The sequence below is a fragment of the Panthera tigris genome, chromosome B1 (genome assembly GCF_018350195.1).
Source record: "Panthera tigris isolate Pti1 chromosome B1, P.tigris_Pti1_mat1.1, whole genome shotgun sequence".
NCBI lineage: Eukaryota > Metazoa > Chordata > Mammalia > Carnivora > Felidae > Panthera > Panthera tigris.
Genome location: NC_056663.1, coordinates 76,621,367 through 76,647,877, shown reverse-complemented (window position 1 = coordinate 76,647,877; position 26,511 = coordinate 76,621,367). Strand labels below are relative to the sequence as shown.

Here is a 26,511-nt window from a genome sequence, read left to right as displayed (position 1 = left end):
ACACTGAGAAGGCCCACTGAGAATAACCCATAGCATTCATCACAGAGTGATGCTGGATCAGGGGAATGAAGAAGTTGCCCTACCCCGACCATAAGCCTTACACTGGGTCACGAGCAATAGCCATCTACCTCTGGGGAAAGGCAACAGAGGAGAGAGAAAAAGTCCTCAGTGGCACAGGCATTGAGGGCCTGCCAGAGAGTAGAGCAGAAGCAGTGAGACAAAATCTCTAACACCCTAGGGCCCATGCTAAGGACAAATTCAAATGGAAGAACTGAAGGAATTTGTGAAAACGTGCTACGCTAGAAGTAACAATGGTGACAAGAAACCCAACTGAGCTCACCGACTGTCTACATGGACTGAACTCCCCACACAAATTGCTGATATAAGAAAAGGCACCCATATTTCTGGGCATAAAATATTATTCACATCCCAGTCTCTAATTCAACCAAAAATTATGAGATGCTTAAAATAATAAGAAAACAATGACCCACTGTGAAGAAACAAAGCAATCAAAAGAACCAGCCTCAGAGATAATATAGGTGTTGGAACCATCAGACAGGTTATTTAAAATAACTATAATTCACATACTAACAGATCTAGCAGAAAAAGTGGAAAACTTACACAAACAGGTGGGAAATTGCAGCAGAGAAGGAAACTATAAAAAAAAGAATCAAATATAAATGCTAGAAACAAACAAAAATCAGAAGCGAAGAATTCTTCTGATGACCTTGAGCAGAGTAGACACAGCTAAGAAAATAATAAGTAAATTTTAAGGTAGATTAATAGAAAAAAATACTGCAAGTAATAAAATAATGCTGCCATGGCTATATTAATATCAAAAAAAAAAGAATTCAGGACATGGAATATTACCAAATATAATGATAAAGGGACCATTTATCAAGAAAACCTAACAGTTTGAAATTAGTTTCCTAGGGTTCTTGTTACAAGGTACCACAAACTGAGGGTGGCTTAAAACAATAGAAATGTATGGTCTCATAGTCCTGGAGTTTAAAAGTCCAAAATCAACTTGTTGGCAGAGCCATGTTCTCTCTGAAACCTCTAGCGGGAAAATGTTTCCTCCCTTCTTCCAGTTTCTTGGAGCCCCAGGTGTTCCTGGACTGTGGCAACCTAACTCCAATCTCTATTTCCATCACCACATGGTATTTATTCCTCTGATGTCTGTCTTAAATGGTGTTTTCACCTTCCTATAAGGACACCAGTCATATTGGATTTGGGCCTACTCTAATGACCTCATCTTAACTTGATTACAAATAAGGTCATATATACAGGTACCCTAGTACTTGTGAGGACTTCAATATATCATTTTGAGAGACACAATTCAACTCACAATATGTACCAAAAACAAATGATTCAAATACATAAAACAAAAATTGATAGAAATAAAAAAAACATACAGACAAATCTAAATTGTAGTTGGAGACTTCAATACTCCTCTCATTTACATTAATCAATACAGCATGTAGAAAATCAGTGAAAATATAGAAGATATGAACAACACTATTAACCAATTTTACCTAATTGGTTGTAAATGACATGTATAGAACACTTTACCCAACAACAGAATACATATTCTTTTCAAGTACACACAGAGCAATAACCAGCATAGACCATATTCTGAGCAATAAACCAAATTTCAACTCATTTTTAAAAATAAAAATCATACAAAGTATGTTCAACAATCATAATGGAATTAAACAAGAAATCAACAGGAGAAAGATGTCTGACAAATCCCCAAACCTGTGGGGGGTGGGGGGTAGGAAACTCTTCTAAATAATCCATGGGTCAAAGAGAAAGTCACAAGGAAATTTAGAAAATATTTTGAATGAAATAAAAATAAAAATACAATATATAAAAATTTGTTGGGCTTTGTAACATCAATGCTTTGAGAAAAATTTGTAGCATTGCATTTTTACATCAGAAAGAAAAATAAATCTCAAATCAAAAGATTAAAGCATTCACCTGAAAATCCCAAAAAAGGAAGAGGAATTAAATCCAAATCAAGAAGAAAAGTAGGAGAAAAAGCAAAGAGCACTGAACACAGGAAAAGCAACAGAAGAATAAATAAACTACACAGCCAGGCTGATCGGGGGTGGAGAAGGGAAGGGGAGAAAGAAAGAAAACAAACTACCAAAATCAAGCATAAAAGATGAAATAAGCAAATTCTGTGAGACAGTCACACTACCAAAGATCATTCAAGAACAAAAAGGTATCAGGAATAGCCCTATATCTATTAATTTAATTCAAAGTTTTAAGAAAACCTTCCCAGAAATAAAATTCCTGGACCAAATAGTTTCACTAATGAATTCCACTAAGGATGAAATTAATTCCTACACCATCTTCTCCAGGAAAGAGAACAAGAGGGAATAACTTCAAAACTCATTTTATCCCGCCAGCATTACCCTGAAGCCAAAACTAGACAAGGACATTACAAATATACTTCCTGAACACAGATGCAAAAATTCGTAAGTGAATATTAGCAAATCAAATCCAGCAGTTTATTACAACGGATGATACATCATGATCGAATATGGTTTGTCTTAGGAATGAATCCAAAATTAACCAGTATAAAATTTATCATTTTAATATATGAAGAAAAACCATATGATTATCTTCAGAAAAAGTATCTGACAAAATTCAATATCCAACTATAATAAAACTTTTAACAAACTAGAAATAGAACTTCCTCAATCTGATAAAGGGCATCTATGAAAAACCCATATAGCTAATATACAAAAAGGTAAAAGAATACTTTTACCCTAATACCAAAGACAAGACATTCTTAACACTTCTAGTCAATATTCCATAGAATGTAGTAAGTGTTCATTCAGAGATGATATATTCTTGTATGCAGGAAGTCCCAAAAAGTCTACAAAAGGCTGCCAATAAAAATAACTGAGTCTAGCAACATTGCAAAATACAGGTCAATGTACAAAATTCAGCTGTAATTCTGTATACAAACAATAAATAACTGAAGTTGAAAATTTTATACCTATTAAAAATATGAAAAATTTAAGGGTAAACTAACAGAATATGTACAAGAATTGCATGCCAAAATCTGCAAAACATTAGAGATTAAAGAAAACTTAAATGAATGGAATCAAATTCATGGACTGAAAGACTGTCTTTTTTTTATATATAGCATTCTTAGCAAAAATGGCCTAACCAATTAAATATAATCCCTATAAAAATCCCAGCTGGATTGATAAAATGACTCCAAAATTTATATGAAAAAATAGAGGGACTGGAAAGCTAAAACAATTTTGAAAAAAAGAGTACAGTTAGAGGTTTCATATGACCTGATTTTATGACTTACTATAAAGCTACAGTAATCAAGACAGTGTGATACTGATATAAGAAAAGATATATGATTGAGCAGAACAAAGCTTAGAAATGGACCCACACATATAGTTAATTTATTTCCAACAAAGGTGCCAAGACATTTCATGAGAAAACAGTCTTTTCATGAAACAGTGTTGAAAGAATTGGACTTTCATTTGTAAAAACTGAACTTCAACCCTTACCTTGTACCCTTATAATATATTATAGATTAAAAATAGGTTGCATCTGCTAGTGGGGCATCTGGTTGGTTTGGTCAGTTAAGTATCCGACTTCGGCTCAGGTCATGATCTCACGGTTCATGAGTTTGAGACCCATGTAGGGCTCTGTGCTGACAGCTAATAGCCTGGAGCTGCTTCAGATTCTGTGTGTCCCTCTCTCTCTGCCCCTCCCCCCGCTGATGCGCACATTCTCTCTCTCTCTCTCTCTCTCTCTCAAAAATAAACATTAAAAAAAATTTAAAAATTAGGCTGCATCAGAAGTCACAATATGAGTCACAATATGAGTCACAAATATATTTGACCCAATTTGTTTTTAGAAAAGCCAAAACACTGTTGGTTGATAATAAGCATATAGTCAACTAAATAATCTAAATCATCAGCTTTAACTTTCCAGTAAGACAGTCTCTTATATATATAATGTATATGTGAATCAAAAGACCTCTTGCAATGAACAGTCCCCTTGAGAGCACCAGAATCTATAGTTTAGTAAAAATTGCCACATTTTTATATTCCTTCCCATTAACAAGACTACTGCCATTTATAGTTTTTAACACTGACTTTTCTTTATCCTTTCTTCCTGTTTTTTTTTGTACTAGAAATTTCTAAGAGTAAATGCAAAACTTTATATTATTTCTTTGTACTTCATTCAAATATTTCAGGTATTCGATTTTGCCAAAATTATCTAAATTTTTTTTATTTTAATGGGGTGCCTGGGTGGCTCAGTTGGCTGACCATCTGACTTTGGCTCTGGTCCTGATCTCACAGTTCATGAGTTTGAGCCCTGCATTGGGTTCACTGATGTCAGCATGGCGCCTGTTTTGGATACTCTGTGCCACTCTCTCTCTGCCCTTCCCCTGCTCGTGCTCACTCTCTCTCTCTCTCTCTCTCTTAAAAATCAGTAAATATTTTTTTAAAAAGCTTTTTATTTTAATTAACTGCAAAGCAATTTGTATGATCAATTTGTAATATTAGTGAAACTGTTTAACAAATCAGAGCCTAGAACAGAATACAACAAAGGAACAATAAGGAAATACCTTAAGTTTATAAAGCCATTAAACAATAGGGTTATAAGTGATTTGAACAGTTCTGAACACTATTAATGTCTTTTAATCATCTTGCCTAATTATCAGAAAGGTATCACTCAGATTTTCAAATAATTTGCTGAGATATGTCACATTACATCTATAACTTCCATAATTTATTAACTTAATCAAAACACATTTTTAAAGAAAAGAAGTTAATATAGTTTTACAGGATATATTTCTAAGTAGAACTACTGATTTTCTTTTCTTCCTAACATTAAAAAATTTACCTATTTAATCATCATTTTACTTTTTATACTAGGCCAGTGTTTTTTGTTTTCAGAATTTACCCTTTTTCCATTTTCAAAAAGTTGGTTCACATCATAAATCATGAACTCACATTAAAAAAAAATCCTTTTCTGAAAGTGGAACCGTTTAAAATTAAGTCATACAGAAATAAAATATTTCTGATTATATTATTCTCCTATAAATGGCTCATACATAACATACATTCAGTTATAAAACTTTAAAAAGTGGAGACTATTGCATCCACGTTTGTTCCTGGCACAGTCCTCAGAATAACGTCTACAAAACTTAGTTGGCAAATTAATAATTCTTTGAGTAAGCACATTTATTCAACATAAACTTGTGTTGAATTTAAATAAGTGGACTTTGGGAATAAAGAATTGGACAAGAATGTGGACATGTGACTAAAAGACACTACATTACCCACTATAAAATGCACACTACAGATGTTTAATTAGATTTATTATGGTGATCATTCTGCAATATATACAGATATCAAATCACTATTTTGTATACCTGAAACTGATAGAATGTTTGATGTCAATTATACCTCACTAAAAAAAAACTGCCCCCCCAAAACATACCACATATTCACATAAAATAAATTTTGATGATCAGAGGGAAATATAAGAATAACAAGTTGAAAAGTTGACACATACAGGTATATAAAGAAAACTACAAATATTCAGGTTCCTAAAATGTCTTCCTACTTACATTTACTCCCCATAAACACACACACACACACACACACACACACACACACACACACACACACCCTGAAATCAGAAGTATAGCTTACTATCAACCTTATTGCTACTATAAACCAGTACTTATTAAACTTACACAACCCAAACTCTAGGTGTTTTGAAAACAATTTTTATGTAAATTCATGGTAGATACATGTTCCCTCCTCTGAATCTACCCAAGTTAGCACATCCAGCACTAAACTAAGAAAACAGGAAGTAGTAAGGGATAAAATTGGCAATGCTGTGCAAATAAAATAATTCATTTATAAATAATAATAAATGGTCACTCCACACCACAGTAACTTAGGATGATTAGAGAATAAATACTTAACTTTGAGGATTACTGACTGGCAGTGTGTTGCTGGTGTATGTCAGGATTATTCATCACCCTGACAGTAATATTAACCACAATCCATTTCAGTTACTTCAGTTTATCATATTCTGACTAATGTTAAAAAACAATGTCATTGAAGGCTGCTTAAATTAAGTGTAAGGTTAACCTCTGTTAGAGTCATTTGAAAGCTTCTCATAAAAGGTAGCTTCTAGTAGAAAACCAAATCTGCTCTAAAGAGTGCTAATACTTAATAAGTGTAAATTTTTTAAAGTCACACAAAGCATTATTTTCCTGATTTAAAAACGAAACTTCAGCAAATCTTCTAAATGCACCACAACCTCTCTCTCTCTCCATATATACCTTTCACACTTTGCTGAACTTATTTTACATTTTGAGGGAAGAGTTGCACAACCATATTTTAAACTAAATACATCACATTGAACACATATTAAAGTTTAAAAAGATCAGTGTACCCATGAAAATTTTTCTTCAGTATCACATAAATAACTATATAATACTACCTATAAAAATATATTTAAATAGCTGTTTGCTATCTAGGACCACCCCTCCTACCAATTAAGTAATTGAGAAACGTCCCTTACTAATAAATGAAAGCAGACTGACATAATGTGTTATCTAAATCCAAAGATTTCCTACTTTAGTCCTCTAATTTTATCTTTCTAGGCTATTTTCCTATATCATTTTGATGTCTTTTAAAAACCATCTGCCCTAACATTCTGCTTTCTATAGGATCATTTTCCTTTCTCTATTAATGCCTGAGTTTTCTGTTACCTCTGTGAGGATATTTATTCTGATTTTGTTTTTAAGGTTTCTTCTGTTTCCTAAATTGTCTTTGTTTCTTCTGGTTTCTTTCATTTTTCTATTTGTTTTAGTCTTCGTCATCTTTGACAATGGAGACTGTCTTTAAATGTTTGCTAACACTTGGATGTATGTTCAGTTTTAGAACGAGGCACAAAAGAGCTGATGTAGTACATCAAGCCTAAGTAGCATTGTGAGCTGGCAGACTTCACTGAAGAGAAATCAGGTGGGCTCCAAGTGGAATCTCTAAATCGTTAACATTTCTTAGGTCTTTTCTCTTGAGCCAGTCAATACGTCCAAAGAGTAATACAATCTTCTGTCTTACAGGGTGGGGCTGGTATAAGCCTGGCTGCCAGAGTTCTGATAGCATGACAGCAAAAGGGGTCTGGGGGCCTTCAACATTCAGTACTTAAAGCTTTCAGTTCATCCTGTTTTCCATTCTTTCCCTTCAACCCTTCCTCTGTTGTTCTTGGTTTTCTCAAATCAGAAACTTCTCTGGTATAATTTCTCTAACAAGTACACCTCTGTCCCTTATGCCAAGATAAAGGGAAGAGTAGTTGGATTTGGGGAAACAAGTGGACATAAATGCAAGTATTCAATCTAAAATATTCTTTCCACTTATCCCTAAAGCCTACCAGTTCACTGACATGGACATATCTGAGAGCCTAACACTGGGAAAATGTGTGACCTTGGCGAGTTCCTTAACCTCACTATATCTTAGTTTCCTTATCTGTGAAATATAGATAATAACACATCCCTTATAGTACTGTTGAGGAGATTAAATAAGATAGCATAAGTAAAATGTGTGTTTACATAGGAAGGCACCTACTAGGGCTTCCCTCACAATCCAAATCAAATAATATTCTAAACTCTCCCCACATAATTCTTCTGCTGATTAGACTGTAAACTCTCCAAAGCAAGAATATAATTTATACCAAACTCCTCAACATCCTTGTGGCACATTACAGCATCCATATTTGATACCAAGATTTAAATATTTTAAACATATTTTATCAGCCAAAAAAAAGAAAACGAAAGGAAAGGAAAGGAAAGGAAAGAAAGGAAAGGAAAGGAAAGGAAAGGAAAGGAAAGGAAAGGAAAGGAAAGGAAAAATCCGAGCATGGGATAATTAATTTCTTTCTCTGTATTTACATTTTACTGAAATGCTTTAAGATCCAATATTTGCTGTTGTAATATCATAAGGTTTTTAAAAACTTTTGAATTCCTTTGGTTTGACTGAAGCCTAATAAGTTAAAATAAAGTAAAGGTTATAACACCTATCATATTTAAACAATATTCCCCTCGCCTCCAAAAAGAGTGTTCTTTTCCCTCTGTGACATCTAGATGGTATACTGATTCCTGGTATATCTGTTACAGAGCAGGACTAAAAGGACTGGCATTCGTCAGAAACAGCACTTAAAACTTAAAGAGATAAAGAAGTGCTGTCTGATCAACAACAGTTAAATGTCGGTAGTCAATTCCAGGTCAAGATGAATGCTGTATATTAAATGCGTGTGTTAGAGAGACATATCTCACATATAAAAATACACAACCAAATGGTAAAAGATAAATGAGAGACAGAGAAAATCACCTACTTTTGCTTTAAACAGAGAGAGAGAGAAAGAAGAAAAAGCCAATAAATGCTACAGACAAATAATAGCAACTCATCAGCAAATAAGTAAATTCAAGAGAGTATTGTCATTCAATTCTCTTAAGTTATCTGAGAATTTACTCATTAGAAACATTTTGATCCAGATTAGGGCAACAGAAGCTGTTAGTTCAACAGAGTTGTGAATGGGTATGGCATTGTAACATATGCAATCCTGGTGGAAAAAAACCACTATGATTTATTAGGGCCTGGACCACAATTTGAAGATATGGCAATAGTAAATTCTCCTTAGAATCCTACACTGCAAGGAAGAATCAAGCAATTGTGGTGCAAGTTCATTTCCCCCTAATATTTACTTTTCTTGTTTCTGCACTCTGAACCTAAAGAACAGCTCATATTGTGCTTGCACTCTAAAGCTGAAAAATGGATGATTAATTTTCTTTTCCCTCTACCTCAAACTCTCTTAGTATTTTCCATCATTTTAAGAATGTAAGCTTTAATTATTAAAAAATAAAATACTTGCTTATACCTTGGCCATTTCTTCATTTTCACCCCAGCCTTCAGTTTATTTTTTAGTAGGAGAGTAACTACCTAATTTTATTCTTTTGGATTTCCAGAAATGAAGAGTCCCTGGCACACAATATTATTCAATAAACAAAAGAAAAAAATAAATGAATACTCAAGTTATAACATCAGGGATTCAATAGTTTAAAGCAAACATTCAGTTTTTTTCATAAAACAGGCTTAGGCAAAAAAGGCGTAGAGCATAACCTGGGACAAGCACACTAAGAAGAACAATTTGGAAAAGCTTTCCTCTTTAAAGCCATAGAATGCTGGCTGCATTTTACCTTGTATTTCAGCATGAGAGGTGAAAGGCAACTTGACAAAATAACATTAAAACAGACTCAGAAATTGATGGCAAATGTAGAAGCAATATAGCACACTGTGGTATTTTCTCAAACATTCTGGGCCAAAACTTATAGTAAGAAATAGGTCACATAAACCATAACCCAGTGCACACATGTACACACACACACACACACACACACACACACACACACACACACAGCTTAAGCAGAAGATTCATACATAATGCACACTGATATTTTCCTCATGTTATACTTTGTAATTTTATTCATTTCTTTCTCTACAAAATCTATCTACCTATCTATTTATCCACTTTGAGAGTAGTTGACACACAATATCACATTAGTTTCAGGTGTACAACTTAGTGATTTGACAAGTTTATACATTAGGCCATGTTCACCACAAGTATAGCTACCAATTCTCCCATTACATTGCTATTACAGTATCACTGGCTGAATTCCTTATTCTGTGCTTTTTATCCCCATGATTTATTCATTTCATAACTGCAAGCCTGTATCTCCCACTCACCACCCAAACCATCCCAGGTTTGGTATCTGCCCAACCCCCCACGTCCTTCCCCTCTGGCAACCATCAGTTTGTTCTCTACAGTGGAGGTCTGATTCTGTTTTTTGTTTGTTTATTTGGTTTTTGTTTTTTGTTCTCTATTTATTATCTTTAATTTTTTTTCTATTCATTTTTTAAAATGTTAGCTGTAAACTGCAGTTTGAAAACCACTGGCTTAGTGTTTAAATTCTGGTGCTACCCACTACCTGTGTGACCTTATGCAACTTGCTTAACTTCATAGTGCCTCAGTTCCTGTCTCTGTAAAAGACAATAAGTAACGTTACCTATCTTATAAGGGCTTTGTGGGGGTTAACACATGTAACATTCTTAAATACGAGCTTGACAAAAAGTAAGTTCTCAATAAAAATTAATTAACAACAATAAGGTGGCATGTTCTTTCTTAGTTGTGCAGTTTTCATTTGGAAGTTAATGGTTATCAACTGCATTTCAATCTAAGAACAAACTCATCTTTTGGAACAGGTATTCAGATGACAGTACATATACATATTAAATATTCCAAAATAACTATGTTGATCAATTAGAAGAGAAATAATTGCCTCAGATCATCTGGGTTTTCCTCTCTTGGAAAACTGGTTTACACAATCAATCCCCTATTAAGGAAAAAAAAATCACAGTGGTAAAGAAAATCTTCCCAATCTACAAAGAGAGCCCTGTTACTGAAACACTCTGCCATCATAATTTGTTTCTGTGATATGACATTTTGTAAATATATTCCTGTCCTAACTATAATTTCTTATATAGAAAAGACAAAAAGAAAATGTTCATTCTTATCTCTTTCAAGAAGGTTGTCAAAATATAAAAATCAATGTATTCTGTAAAATACAGATTAATGTCACTCCAAAGTCTATGCATGGTTAGATCTGTCTTCTCATCAGTCAGGATTTTTTTTCCCCATCAGTCAGGATTTTACACTAGCAATGAAATAACTGGGAAAGCGAAGGAAAAAAATCAGCTTCAAAATTCATTCCTACCTTTTTTCAGCTTTGAAAGAATAGATTAAACCATTATGTTAAGTGAGGACCTTCTCAATATATCCATACAAAAAAAAATTAACTTTCATCAGATTTTCAGACTATTTGATCTTCTCAACAGGCAATACTAATTTGTAATTATTACAAGGAGATATTGTGCATAAAATAAAAGTTTATACCTTCAAGAAGACTTTTTTTTTACATTTTCCTTCTAACCCTTTCACAAAGAATGATCAGAAAAATAATACAGAAGAAAGGCTGTTGATTATATTAATTCAGTTTCAGAAAGAAAATTCCCTGTGCAACGTGGAAGAAATTACCAAGTAAAATTGTAGCATTGTATCAAAGCTGCTAAAACTCCTCTAAAAAACAGCATTGAGGAAATTAAATGGACATAAGTATGCATAAATAATTCAATACATTTTAAAGCCAGTCAGGGTATATAATCTACTTAAGAATGGGGATAAGATCTGTTTATGTTTTAAATTAAACTTTGCACAGAATGTTTTCTATGATTTCACAAGTTTATTTAAACAAATAGTAATGTTTGCTAAATGCATACTATGAGAAAAATTTTAATATAATTCTCTTATAATCATTATTAATACAGAAACAACTCATTTTATGTATGAGATGTATCCCTGAAAGTATGTATATAAACAGATATCTGCAAACTGAATCACACTGTAAACATTATGGAAGATTTTAATGCCAACAGGAATGATATACTTTTATAAAGTAGACAGTTACTATTATTTTACACATGCAAAGCACAATTTTCAAAAATCTAATATGCTTATTTCACCTAAAATAATGTAGTTAATTCCAAATTCACTTATTTCCATCAATATTTAATGAAAACACTTAGAACTAGAATTCCATTTTCTTGAATTTGAAGGACTTTTATAGCATTTGAACTACTGCTGCTAAGTTACAAGATATGTGGTTGAATGTTAGAGCTTCCCACTTCTTCCTAGCCCTGCTAATTACTACTGTTCACTATTCAATGGTGTATCCCTCAGTTCTTGTTGAAAGAATTCTTTATATTCTTTCCTCAGCCCAAAGTATAAATCTCTCACGAAATCTCTCAAAATATAAAAGTGGATACCACTACTATAATTAAAGGCACTAAATCATCAAAATTATATTTTTATGCCTCTATATATGTATAGTGGATATGGACATATATGGATAGACTAACAAAATCAATTCTTTTAGTTTAAGGCCCTCTACCAGTTTTACAAATCTAAAAAAATAAAAAGAGCAAAATTACTATTGGTCATCTAGTATGGCATAAAAACAAACTTATTTATCATATACAGAAGATAAATTACAAAGGCATTAGTTAAAACAGTATTTTATCCACCCAACAAAAGTATTTGTCAAGTTCCTTAGAAATAGCTGTAACATATAAATAAAATTTGGTTTTAAAAAAGGATTCTATTTTGCTGGCAAATCATTTACTACAGCGTTTTGCTGACATTATTTTAATGAATTCTCATAATGAAAAACACAATATAGCGTACATTAAAAAAAAGTAAGAAGAAAAAACTGGAGGCTTTCCTCTGTTCATACAAGATTTTTAGTGGGATAGAGAACCAAGGTGAGAGGCAGAGAATAGAGGAAGTTAGCAAAGAACAATGGTAGGAAGAGGCAACAGGGTTATGGGAGCTCTTGTTCAGGTACAATGATAGCAGAAGACAGAATTACAACCTCAGCAGAAATTTCCAAACAGCCTCCCACTCATCACCATTAGTAACTGTTCTATCAAGACAGAAACATGCACCCTGTCTATAATCCATCTTACTACCCACTGTATCTTGAAGAGCCTACCAAAAACCCTCCTGAGCACAAAAAAAATCTTAAGCTATGTGCTTAAATAGAAGTCCAAACTGAAAGACTCAGTTTAAAAAATTTTACACAGGCAATTTTTCTGGAACACTAGAAAGGTTATTTATTTAAATGCAATTTATTTTGTGAGGCAAACTTTACATTTTAACAAATTAGTGAAAGATGAGATTTTTAATTTTACATACATAAAATTCAAATAATGGAAAGAGAGGACATAATAGCCTGAGAATTAAAGAGTTGGCAAGTTTTTATTACTGACTTACTGCATGACTCACTATACAAGTCAAACTAATACACAGTCCTCAATTATTAGACTAGAGAGTTCTACAGATTCAAGTGAAATACTACAGGGTTTTATAACAAATATGATACCAAAATGTAAGTAAAGCTTTCCTTTTTCTAAAACAAAACAAAATAAAAACAAAGACCCCAGGAAACAACCATTTCTGCATTTATTATTCCTCATAGTCAATGGGTTACCTGGGAAATTCTACTACTCTGGGCCAGATTTAGTTCTCTTGGTTATACTCAGTCATGTGTTTGTAGTCAGCTGAGGGCTGGCTTAAGATGGCTTCTGCTGGTACAACCTAGACATTCCCCATGTGTTAGTCACATCCTTCTAGCAGGTTAACCCAGGCATGTTCTCAAGGTGATCACAGAGAAGCAAAAGCAGAACATGAAAGCACTTTTTCAAACCTCTACTTTGTGTCCAGTTTACTAATATTTTTTTCCCTTGCTGACCTTTTCTTAAAAATTGTGGTAAATATACAGAACATAAATTTACCATTTTTACCAATATATTTTTTTATTTAGAGAGAGAAAGCATGAGCAGGAGAGAGAGAGAGAAAGAGTGAGTGAGAGAGAGAGAGACAGAGACAGAGACAGAGACAGAGACAGAGACAGAGAGAGAATCATAAACAGGCTCCAATGTCAGAATGGAGCCTGACGCAGGGCTCAATCCCATGACCTAGGGATCACAACCTGAGCCAAAATCAAGAGTCAGGTGCTCAACCAACTGAGCCACCCAGGTGCCCCCCCACCATTTTAACCACTTTTAAATGTACAGCTCAAAGGCATTAAGTACATTCATACGGTTGGGCAATCGTCACTACCATTAATTTCCAGAACTTGTTTCATCTTGCAAAATTGAAACTCTATACTCATTAAAGAAGTCCCCATTCCTCCCTCCCTCCTCCCTCCCATCCCCTGGCAACCAGCATTCTACTTTGTCTCTATGATTAGGGCTAATCTAAATACCTCATATGAGTGGAACCATACAGTATTTGTCCTTTTGTGAAAGGCTTACTTCATTCAGCATAATGTCTTCAAGGCTCATCCATCTTGTGGTGTGTATCCTAACTCCTTAAGGAGTTGTATGTATGTATATACCACATTCTGTTTACCTATTTATCCACCAATTGATATTGGATTGCTTCCATTTTTTGGCTGCTGTAGATAAAGTTGCTATGAATATAAAAATGGGTATACAAATCCTCTTCCAGTCTCTGCTGTAAATTCTTTTAAATATATACCCAGAAGTGGAATAGCTAGATCTTATAGTAAATCTATTTTTAATTTTTAAGGAAGCACCAAACTTGTTCCATATCAACTGTACCATTTTACATTCCCATCCACAGTGTACAATAGTCCTCTAAGTTCTCCACATCTTCACCAACACTTGTTATGTTATGCTTATATTTTTTTACAATACCAGGTGTAATGGGTGTGAAGTGGTATATCATTTGTGGCTCTGATTTACAATTCTTTAACTATCAGTAATGTTGGGCACCTTTTCATGTACTCATTGGCCATTTGTAAATCTTCTTTAGAGAAATATCTATTCAAGTCCTTCACCCGGTTTTGAATCAGGTTGTTTGTGTTTTTGTTGAGTTTCAAGAGTTCTCTACATATTCTGGATATTAATCCCTTATCAGATATGATCTGCAAAAAAAAAAGACTTTCTCTTGAAAATTAAAACTCTTTTAAAGTGAAAATATATATATACAAACTGCTATAATTTTTTAGTTCTAAGAACTATACCAGACACCAGAGATAAAAAAATTAATGGAATCTTTCTATTTAATAATTTCCCTTAAGAGGGAACAGAGAGAAAAAAAAATGTCAAAATTATAATAGATTACGTAATGTGTTATAATAGACATGTACAGACAGTACCATGGAAGTACAAATTTCTAGATGATGGGAAAAGCAACATCAAAGGGATAAAGGTGAAAGAGAACACGAGGCATTACAGGATCAGATGACGATCGCAAAGATGGGGGATAGAGACAGAAGGTATGATAATCAAAGGGAAAGTGGCCAGTAACTGAATACCGCTATTTGTCATAATGAAAATGTTAACCTTTGTGTTGACATCACTGATGAGTACCGTGATTATCTGGACTGTGTGAAAAAACATTATATCCTATGGATCCAGAGTAGAGGTTACTCCCAAACATTCCTAATAATAATCATGCTAGGGCATAAAAGGGTATATCCTGAGGTGGGTAAAGAAGGGAATACTCTCCCTCTGATACCGGAAAAGTGGAAGCTCCTGGATTCTATGTGAAAGAAACTGAATATGGCAGTGAACTGGTACCTGCATATGGGGATCTTCAGAAACAAGGAAGTGATCCTCAGATTGAGATGGTAATCACTGACAGCCTTGCACTTCTGCTATGACTGGGTAATCAGTAGAGGTTTATTTAAATACTTCACCATGGCCTTAAATGGACTTGCAAGAGTTAAAGGAAGAACTAGGCATATTCTTGGAATAAGTCAGCACTAAAAGCAAGAAGTCTGGCATCCTGAGAACTTTAGAATGACTGGTTCAAGAGACAGGCAGGGGAGAAGCAACAAAGAACCTCTAGGTTAGATAAATATATAAAAATTCTTTAGGTTTTGCTAGAAATTATGAATGAAAGTACTTAGGAGAAAGACTGGATTTCCTGCCCATCTGAAAAATGGGTGCAGGGTCTCAGACTCCTGATACATTAAAGGACATAAGATCCTAAATTTAAATTAGAGAAATCAATTTCAATTTATGATGTATTTCATCTTAAATTTCTTCCCAAGTCATTCTAAAAGGGCCGAGAAATAATGACAAATCCAGCAGTAACAATCACAATAGGCCAAACTAGTCTTCAGATATTATCTCCCTTTAAAAGGGCTCCCAATAACTCCTTAAAGAAATACATGATTCTAGAACTGCCAGAAAATATAAGAGTTAAGACTGGAGCACTTTGTCACACAAGACAGCATGAAGTTATCAAAGACTACTAAGATTATACTAAAATGACTCAGGAGCAATTTAAAGAAGGTCCTTGTGGTCAGAAACAGAAACAACTGAATGGACACCAGAGAAAATAATAACTGCAATGGATGGAAACATCAAATACATTTAGGTCTACGAGTTCATAAAGATGTTTTTTATTTTTATTTTTTTAATATTTTATTTATTTTTGACAGAGAGAGTGCAAGCGGGGCATGGGCAGAGAGGTAGGGGGACAAAAGATCCAAAGCCGGCTCTGTGCTGATAGCAGCAAGCCCGATGTGGGGCTCAAACTCACAAACCGTGAGATCATGACCTGAGCTGAAGCCAGGCGCTCAACCAACTGAGCCACTCAGGCACCCCATGAAGATGTTTTTTAAAAACTTAGGTGTCACTGGAGGATGTTAGGAACCAGTTCACTGTTTTAAAAGCTGACATAAGAGGAGAAAAATTTAAAGGTTTATCCTGCTTTTCCAATGCAATGTACCACTGAATAACCTAACAGTAGATGAAGGGAATGGGTCCCCAATAACAAATGAAATTAGAGTGAGAGAATGTAAATATCATGATTTTTCAGTCATTACAGAACCAATGAATCTAGGCATTACACAATGGCTACTAACATCACAAAAGAGAAATAAAGAAGATACTACACGCCCTCTGACAGAAGAAGGCAAAAACTTCCTATGAAGTATCCAATCTGAATTCTATCAACCTCTGGACCCAACTACCAACTTATATGAAATATAGAAGATGGAGGAACCTGTTAGACTATAACACAGGGATGCAATAAGCAAACTCCATACTATGAGGAAATATATACAACAAACAATATGTTTCTTCAACTAATGAATTAGATAGAAAGAAAAGATGAAAGAGAAACCTACAGAATTAAGAGAGACTTAAGACTTAATCAGTATCAACTGACTACACTATGTGGTCCTTATTTGGATCTGATCTGAATAAACACACTAAAAAGAATTATGAAAGTTGTAATTTAATTGGAAATGTGATACTTAGTAGGTTTCTGATGATATTAAGAAATTATTGATACTATTTTAGGTTTGCAAATGGTATTATGGTTATTCTTTAAAAAGGGACCTTCATTTTTAGAAGTACATATTGAAATATTTATGAATAAAATTATGTCTAGGATTTGCTTCAAAGTACTATGAGAAGGCAGAAAGAAAATGAATATAAAAATAAAATAAGAGAATCCACGAGTTGACAACTGTTGAAGCAGGGTAATTGGTAGCTGTAAATTTATTATGCTAATTTGTCTACTTTTATATATGCTTGAAATTCTCTATGAAAAAAAGTTAAAAGAAAAAAAGGACATATAACCTTATTTTATATCACAAAATGATGGTACAGAATACTCTATTTACTGACAGTCTAGGACAGAAAAGGAAAGTTCTTGAAGAACCTAAGACATAGGAAAACAGTTAAAAAACGGTGAATGTGTCAATGTGTATATACATGAGTGTATACATATAAAATGTAATTATTCCTTACTGATATGTGGTCCATTAGGAGTAACTTTTGCTTTATTATTTACATGTTTTACATTTAAAGAATCAAATACAGTTAATATATTTTATAACCTGGGGAAAATGTCGCATATATTTTATTATTTACTACATTTAGTGAATGGCAGGCTCTGTGCAAGGCATCAGAAAAATAATGGTGAACAAGAACTCTATCATATAGAGCTTAGTGAGAGAGACAAGAAGAACCAAAACAAAGAGGTAGAAGGACATGTAAAATGCAGGATATTTAGGTGTTATGAAAGAAGCAGATAGTGGTATATCAGGGAAGGAAAACAGTAATGGTCCTATGTGGGGGTGACCTAAAGGACTAGAGTCATTCACTCACAAAGTAGGGAAAGCAACATAAAAAGCAGAGAAAGCAAGACACTGAATTGGGAAAGAATTATTCTGCAGTCAAAATAACTGTAAGTCAAGGGGCACCTGGGTGGCTCAGTCAGTTAAGCGTCTGACTTCGGCTCAGGTCTTGATCTCACAGTTAGTGAGTTCGAACCCCGTGTCAGGGTCTGTGCTGACAGCTCAGAGCCTGGAGCTGCTTCAGATTCTGTCTCCCTCTCTCTCTGCCCTACTCTGCTCACACTCTCTCTCTCTCTCTCTCAAAAAATAAACAAACATTAAAAAAAATTTTTTAATAAAGTAAAAAAAAATTACTGTAAGTCAAGAAAGGTTCAAGCACTGGATTTATACAATTCAAAATTATATTTAAAGAGGATTGATTTTGAGGTAGCAAAGAAGTCAGGTGTGACACCTGGAGAAGTGCAGAAGAGTTACTTGTCTTTTTATAAAAGTGCCAGTGAGAGGTGGCCATTATTTACTCACATGTGTTAACAATTACTAACACCCTTAAAAGAAGTTAATGTTTTAGAATAATGTCTTCCTAAATGTACATGGAAAAAGGAATACAAGTGTTAATACTTTTAACTTATCAACTTCTATCATCCATTTTTCCAAATTTTTCAGTTTTAAATTTAAATTTTAAATTCAATTTTAAATTTCACTTTCAGAAAGTGAAAATACATTTAAAAGATAAATATATTAAAGCTATAGTTATATAAAAAGATTTTTACAAGGTAATGTGAAAATTAAAGATAATCAAATTTATTGTTATATGCAAGACAATTCTGTTTAAGAGGATTACTGAGAAATTACCTTGGACAAATCTCTGAAGTTACTTGGCAAAGTAAGATCCAATTCTTCTGATTCATAATTAGTGATGACCCAGGGAAACACTGGATACTGATTTAAGTCATTGTAACTCCGTCCTGACAGAGAGAGAGAAGTCATTCCATTTAGAATAAGAAAATAAAACTGACTCAGGGATATCATTTACTAAAAATAAGAACAACATAACTTTCTGAGTGCCAGGCATTGTCCTCAGTGTTACACATGTATTATTTCATTCAATCCTATAATAAACCTACAGAATTATCATCCCCCATTTTACAGATAAAAAAACGAGACACAAAAGGTTGCAAACTGGCCTAAAACCGTGTAACTAGTGATGGTCAAATAATATTCAAACCCAGATACTCTGGCCCCAAGTTTCTGTTCTTATAAAATACACTTGACTATTTTTTTCTTACTTGAAGGCCTGCATCAAACAAAATATTCTTTATCAACCCTTAAAAAAAATTTCAATTCTCATAGAGCTTTTCAAAACAAGAATCCTTTCTCTGCCATTAATTAGCCAACCAATCAAGCAGCTAATCAACCAAATTTAAGTGACTTATTCTCTGCGGACATTCATTAGTCATCTGTAAAATAAGAGAGTTGTACTAAATAACTCTAAAATTTCTGCAACAGCTTTCAAATTCTATGATCCTCTGAATATAACATGCAGCATCATCAATGTTGGCTTTCCCCCACTCATAAATGCTGCCACATACTCTTCTACAATTCTTCTAAACTAATGACATTCAATGACACATTTAGGTCTATTAAAATTATGAATAAAACAAAGGATGAGATAGCCCTGCTACTTATATACAGCAGTTTTCTGGATATCACTATTTTAGGGAGCAGCATAGTGGATCGTATCATTGTTTCTAACATCAAAACACTAGCATTTGAATCCCAGCTCCACTATTTACTAGTCTAAAACCTATTTTTCGTTAGATTTAATGTGAACAGACTTTCACCACTAAAATATAAGGGAGACAAGTATATTAATATTGTTTGAATTCCTTTCTTATTGTGTATTCTATCATCTTTTCTCTTTCTCAAATATATGCTGATGTCATATCAATATAGAGCTGAATATTAAAGTAGTTCTTCACACAGATGCTTGGTATCTGAGCCTTCCTTATGATGTTTTTAACTTCATTTCACTCTATTCATCTTGAGGACTATTAGAGTAACACAGTTCTTCCTTGAATGACCTGGAAACAGTCTTAACAAAACATGAATAACTGGGACAATTTTAATTCAGAGGTCATTATGTCACTACCTATTTTGGTCAATTTTAATTTCTCCCAGAAAAAAGTAACCAAACTAAGTGGCAAAAAGCAGTATATTTTTATTCTCTCCATCCATTTCCCTCTTCTTCTGATTGAGATGTTAGTAAACATGTTAGTAAAATCATCATCTTGTCTGTTCTTAAGTAATCAAATTTATTATATCTTCAAAAAAAGAGTATGCACCAGCTCACTGCAAATAGACTTTTACTAAGTAAGGTTAATTCTTTATATAGTTACTAAATGCCTACTGGACTGCCTTTTGGGAAATGTATCATAGTGTCATGAGAACCTATATGTATCACAGATAATAGCATAAAAGAAATCTTAAACAACATTAAGACCCAACCCACCTTCTAGGGTATATAAAAACTATCCAAAATAAATTATTGGCTCTATTCCTCAAAAAGAGTATTTGGGGAAAATATTTAAAAAACACTTTTAGGCACAAAAGAAGCTATATGAGAATAGACTATTTCATAAATGTTGCTTCCTAATTATTGCTGCACATTCAATCTATGCATTCATTGACTTACCACATGCTTAATTAAAAAGGTCCATTTAACTTTTTCTCTCACTACTACTTAAAAATATTGTCAGTTATTAGTTACATAATATCTAAGTCCAACACAATTGTTCAATCTTTCTTCATTCCTTTTCCTCAACTGCCTGTGAGATGAACACCTCCTTAAACTGGTAAAATTTAGACTTTTCTTTTCTTTTTTTTTTTTTTAATGTTTATTTATTTTTGAGACAGGGAGAGACAGCATGAATGGGGGAGGGTCAGAGAGAGAGGGAGACACAGAATCTGAAACAGGCTCCAGGCTCTGAGCTGTCAGCACAGAGCCTGACGCGGGGCTTGAACTCACTGACCGTGAGATCATGACCTGAGCCAAAGTCGGATGCTTAACCGAATGAGCCACCCAGGTGCCCCTAAAATTTAGACTTTTCAATGTGAGCCCTTAAATTCCCATTTCCATAATACTCCCTCTCTTCCAACCTTCTCTAACAGTGCCTTTATACTTTGTGAGCTGTAATTCCTTCACCTGAGCTCGAGCCTATCTCACTCGTAACTTGCACTGTTACTTTTTCTCTCTGTCCCCCTTTCATGGTTTCTCATCTTTGCCTTAATCCATTCTCTCTACTATTATACAAGAAGACTATCATCTATATCTAATGTTCTCATTTCATCTCCAACCATTCAGTTCTTATAATCAACCTTTTTTGTTTGCTTTTAAAATGAACCCCTAGAGGGGCACCTGGGTGGTGGCTGAGTCAGTTAAGTGCCCAACTCTTGATGTCAGCTCAGGTCATGATCTCATGGTTTGTGAATTCGAACCCCATGTCAGGCTCAGGAGCCTGCTTGGGATTCTCTCTCTCTCCCTCTCTCTCTGCCCCTCCCCAGGTCACATTCTCTCTCTCTCTCTCTCTCTCTCTCTCTCTCTTTCTCTCTCTCTCCCCTCTCTCCCTCTCTCAAAATAAAGTTTAAAGTAATAAAATAAACCCCAAAGGTAACCAACACGTTCCCAAATGCCAAAGCTAAAGGTATCGCCTGTACTCATTATTAATTCTCTTGTACTTCTCTAATAACATTTGATACAAGTGACCAAGACCTTTCTGTCTATAGATCCCAGAGTCTATAAACTCTGGGATCACTCATTCTCTTCTTTACTAACTTTCCCTTTGTCTTCTTGCCACGCACAGGAACAATCCTAGACCTTGTCTCACTGCTTTCTGTATTATCTGTCTTGGTAATCTCAACTAATTCCTGGTGATTTCCAATCTATGCAGATGAAATTCCATGTCCTATCTCCAAATTCCAAATACCCTCTTTGACCTATACTTCTAAAAAATATTTTTAATATCTTAATTTGGATGTCTAGCTACACATTAAAATCATCATCTTTCCCTAGATCAATCTTCTCTGACTTCCTTTCTGTTAATGGCACCACCATTTTCCTAATGATTCAGGCCAGAAGCCTGGAAGCCTTTTGTAACACTTTCTTCCCATTTACCCCCTACATTCAGTCATCTGGATGTCAAATGTTTTGTACCTTGTAAATCTTATGTTATTTAATCCTTAAATTCCCACTGTCACCTCTTTAATGCAAGCCCCCTTTTTTTTATATACAATTACTTCTTAACTCTGCTCTCTGCCAAGTTTCTCTCCACTCCAGTTTATCCTTCATTCTGCCTGCAAGTTAATTTTCCATAGAGTTCTAATATCATTTATTTGTTCAAAATCTTGCAAGCTTCCCAATGAATTGGCTGCTAACTCCTCAAACTGACAGAAAGTCTTGTACAATGTATCTCCATAACAACTTTTTAATTTTCTTTCTCATTATACTTTTACGAATACATGCTTTACATGTGCACATGCATATACATATATATAAACTATACCATTAATCATTCTCTAGCTATAGTTCATATTTTCCCATCTTTACATGCTTCCTTATGCCTTCAGTTTTACATGGCATCACCTCTAATCTCCAACTACCACCTCTGCTAAAGTAATATCCATCCTTTGCTTTTTAATTTTTTTAATGTTTATTTGTTTTTGAGAGAGAGACAGAATGTGAGTGGGGGAGGGGCAAAGAGAGAAAGAGAGACAGAGACACAGAATCCGAAGCAGGCTCCAGGCTCTGAGCTGTCAGCACAGAGCCAGATGCGGGGCTCGATTCCATGAACCATGAGATCGTGACCTGAGCCAAAGTCAGACGCTTAACCACTCACTGGGTGAGTGAGCCACCCAGGTGCCCCTAAAGTAAAATCCATCCTTATACGAACATGAAATCTTTCCTAATTTTTTCCTTACTCCCATCAACTGGATGAGTATAACAGAATTTCCCTTTCTCTCTGCCCTTTTAGTCCCCATAGCACTTTGAATACCCCTTTGCTATAGAACCATGTAAATGCTTATATACATACTTAAAATAACTTCTCTCAGTATCTTTGTGCCTCAAATACAAACTGTGTCAGTTTGTTGAAGTGAATCTCAAATGTCACACAAATACATTCAATGTTTTCTTCATTCTAGTTATCACAAATGAAAAGTAATGACACATTTCTATTCTTACTCTCTTTCAAATGTAAGTGCTTCAATGGGTGATGTTCACTAATACTACACGATTATAGACCTTTCATAGAGCCATTTACTCTTCAGATTTTCATATATGGCTCATAATATAAGTATTCCTTTACTTAATATTTTACCCACAGTTTGCTTTTTTCCATGTTGCATTTTTGTTTCATCATATAATATTCATAATTAAGTTATTAACAGGTTAAGATTTTATATGGCTTTTCATTTCTACTATTCCATAATGCATCCATTCTTACTATATTAGTAAGATTGTAAATTTTCATTTTATATTTTTGGAAAAAGTATAATGGGTGTGCACCCATTTTGAATTTATTCAAATAGCCAGCTGTTTATATGTAAAACCATAAACTCTATTACCAAAATTACTCTTGATAAGGTACTCATGTAGTAATAATGAAAATAAAAGTAAGGGGCACCTGGGTGGCTCAAGTCGGTTAAGCGGCTGACTTTGTCTCAGGCCATGATCTCACAGTTTGTGAGTTCGAGCCCTGAGTCAGGCTCTGCAGTGGTGATTCTCTCTCTCTCCCTCTGCCCTCCCCAAAATAAATAAATAAACTTTAAAAAAGGAAAATAAAAGTAAGCTACTTATACTAGTACTCAAAATAATATCACAATAATAATCTATCATTCAAAAAAATAATTTATCATTTGAAATAAGTCAAAACGTGAGCCCAGATTACCTGCTATCGTGTTGAGAAACATCAAGTACTCAAAATTTGAAATCTCTCTATGTTGCCATCGCTGGGTCATATTAGAAGCTTTAAAAAGCTGACGTGGACTAGCTAATGAAATACGCCTGCAAAAAACAGAATTTGGTGTAGAATTGATTTAAGCTTAATTACATCATAAAATAATGAATATCTGTGCTTATTCTACACATTTGATATACAAAATGATATCTGTATACTGTGAAAAGTTCTATTCATGTTATACTAATGAATAGAAGAAATATTTCAATGCACAGTTAATGGTTACATGATTTGGAATGGCCACGGGTCCATGATACATGTTGTACGCATTAAAGTAAGCCATTATTTTTTAAATATAATTTATTGTCAAATCGGTTTCAATACAACACCCAGTACTCATCCCAACAAAGTAAGCCATTATTAATATCTAGGTTCCATAAGTGTTGATCAATAATAGTATGATTAACAACTTACTGATTTACGGATATAAAAGGAGTTATAGTAATTGAGAAATGTATCTAAAATTGTATGCACATCTTTATTAACAGTTTTCTTAAAGATAATACATTTGTACATTTTAAATTTAATATTATTCTTATATACCCTTTATGACAGGGGAAAGAAGGATTCTAAACTCTTTAGGTGTGTATTCATGGGGTGGGATAAAGGTAAGAGAAACTATAATTTTTTTTTGTACAGCTTAGTAATAGAAGACCAAGTTTTCTATGTTTTCTGAATGCAATGTAAGTAACAAAATATGCAACTAATACTAAGTAACAGTGGAAAACAGGTGGCAGGATTAATTATTACATTTAGAGTCTAGAACCAAGGACAAGGTAACTATATTTTTTTCAGTGTTATTTTCAAAGGTATAATTTACATACCATAAAATTTACCCATGTAAGTATACTATTCAATGATTTATTAATAAACTTCTAGAGTTGTGAGATTATCACCACAATGTACTTCAGAACCACACACACCACCACAAAAACTTGCCTTGTGACTGTTTAGTTAATCCCTGTTCCTATCCTTAGCTTTATGCAACTATCAATATGCTTTCTGTCTCTATAAACTTGCCTTTTCTGGACATTTCAGATAAATGGAATCCTACATCATGAAGTCTGCATCAGGCTTCTTCACTAACCATAATGTTTTTGAGATTTATCAATGTGGCAGCATGTGATTAGTAATTCATTTCTTTTGATTGCTGAATAGTATTCCAGCCTATGAGTATGGAATATACCACATTTTAAAAATCCATTCACCAACTGATGGATATTTAAATTTTTTCCAGTTTTAGATTCTTATTATTATTCTACTTTGTATTACTATGAATATTCACAAATATGTCTTTATATGAACATATGTTTTCATTTTTGGAGGAGGGGGGGTTGTAGAATCCCAAGGGTGTAAATGCTGAGTTGTAAGTTGGGTTTAGTTTAACTTCTTAAGAATTTGCCAAATTAAAAACTAAATACATAAATAAATTTAAAGAAATTTGCCAAATTGTTTTCCATTTCAACAAGAAATATATGGAGTTCCAATTTTCCACATCTCTGCCAATACTTGCTATTGTATATATTTTTTACTGTAACCATTCCAGTGAGTGTAAAATGGTATCTTATTATAGTTTTAATGTACATTGTTGAGCAACTTGTCATGGCTTATTAGCCATTTGTGTACCTTCATTGGTGAAATGACTATTTAAATCTTTTCTTCCTGTATTCATTAAGGTTACTTATTGAGTTGTGAGAGTTCTGTATACATTCTGAATATATAAGATCTTTATAAGATACATTATGTACAAATATTTTCTCAGTCTATAGCTTCTCTTTTCATATACTTAGTGGTATCCTTTAAAGCACAACAGTTTTAAATTTTTATTAAATCCAATTTCTTGATTTTATCTTTTATGGATTATGCTTTTGGTGTCAAATCTGATAACTCTTAGCCTACTCCAGGGTCATGAAGCTTTTCTCCTATATCATAAATTCTTTGATACTAAAAAAAATTAGTTTTAGCTCTTAAATATAGTTCTATGACATACTTTGAGCTATTTTTTTTATGAATGCTGTGTGGTAAGTGTTGAAGTTCATTTTCTTGCATGTAACTATCCATTGTCTCAGCACTATTTAAAGATTATCCTTTCCTCACTGAATTGTATTAGCACCTTTGTTGAAAAATAACTGATCATAAATGCAGGGTTTATTTCTGTAGTCTCAATTTTATTTCATTGATTTATATGCCTATCTTTTTATAAACACCAGACCATATTGATCATTGTGGCTTTATAGTTAGTTTTTGTTTTGAAATCCGGTAGTGGGAGGCCTCTAACTTTGTTCTTCTGTTTCAATATTTTGGTAATTCTAATCCATTCCATTTCAGCTTCTCGATATCTCCAAATAAGTATGCTAGATTTTGATAGGGATTGCACTGGATTTATAGATCTGAGAAAACTGACATCTTAATCATGCTGAATATATTCTGATCCATAAATATGGAATGCCTCCATTAATTTGATATGTCTTTAATTTCTATCAGCCATATTTGATAGTTTTAATTGTACAAATCTTACATTTCTTTTGTCATCTAGGAATAAAGACATTTTTCCCCCCTTTCCAATCTGGATGTCTTTAATTGCTCCCTCATTCTCTGCATTTCTTGCTGTACAGGCTGAAATCTCCAATATAATATTGATAGAAATGGTGAAAATGAGAGACATTCTAGCCTTCCTGATCTTAGGGGAAAGCATTC

General features: G+C 33.7%; 1 protein-coding gene across 3 annotated transcripts in view; it reads right to left on the bottom strand.

Moving 5' to 3' along the window:
• LRBA (LPS responsive beige-like anchor protein) overlaps positions 1–26,511 on the bottom strand; it is a 781,201-nt gene that overhangs the window by 174,673 nt on the left and 580,017 nt on the right. For all 3 annotated transcript variants that reach the window (XM_042983782.1, XM_042983784.1, XM_042983783.1), the window contains 2 exons: positions 23,746–23,861; positions 18,656–18,768 (listed from right to left, as the gene is read on the bottom strand). In XM_042983782.1, the coding sequence (XP_042839716.1) occupies positions 18,656–18,768; positions 23,746–23,861 (229 nt within the window). The remainder of the gene's footprint in view (positions 1–18,655; positions 18,769–23,745; positions 23,862–26,511) is intronic.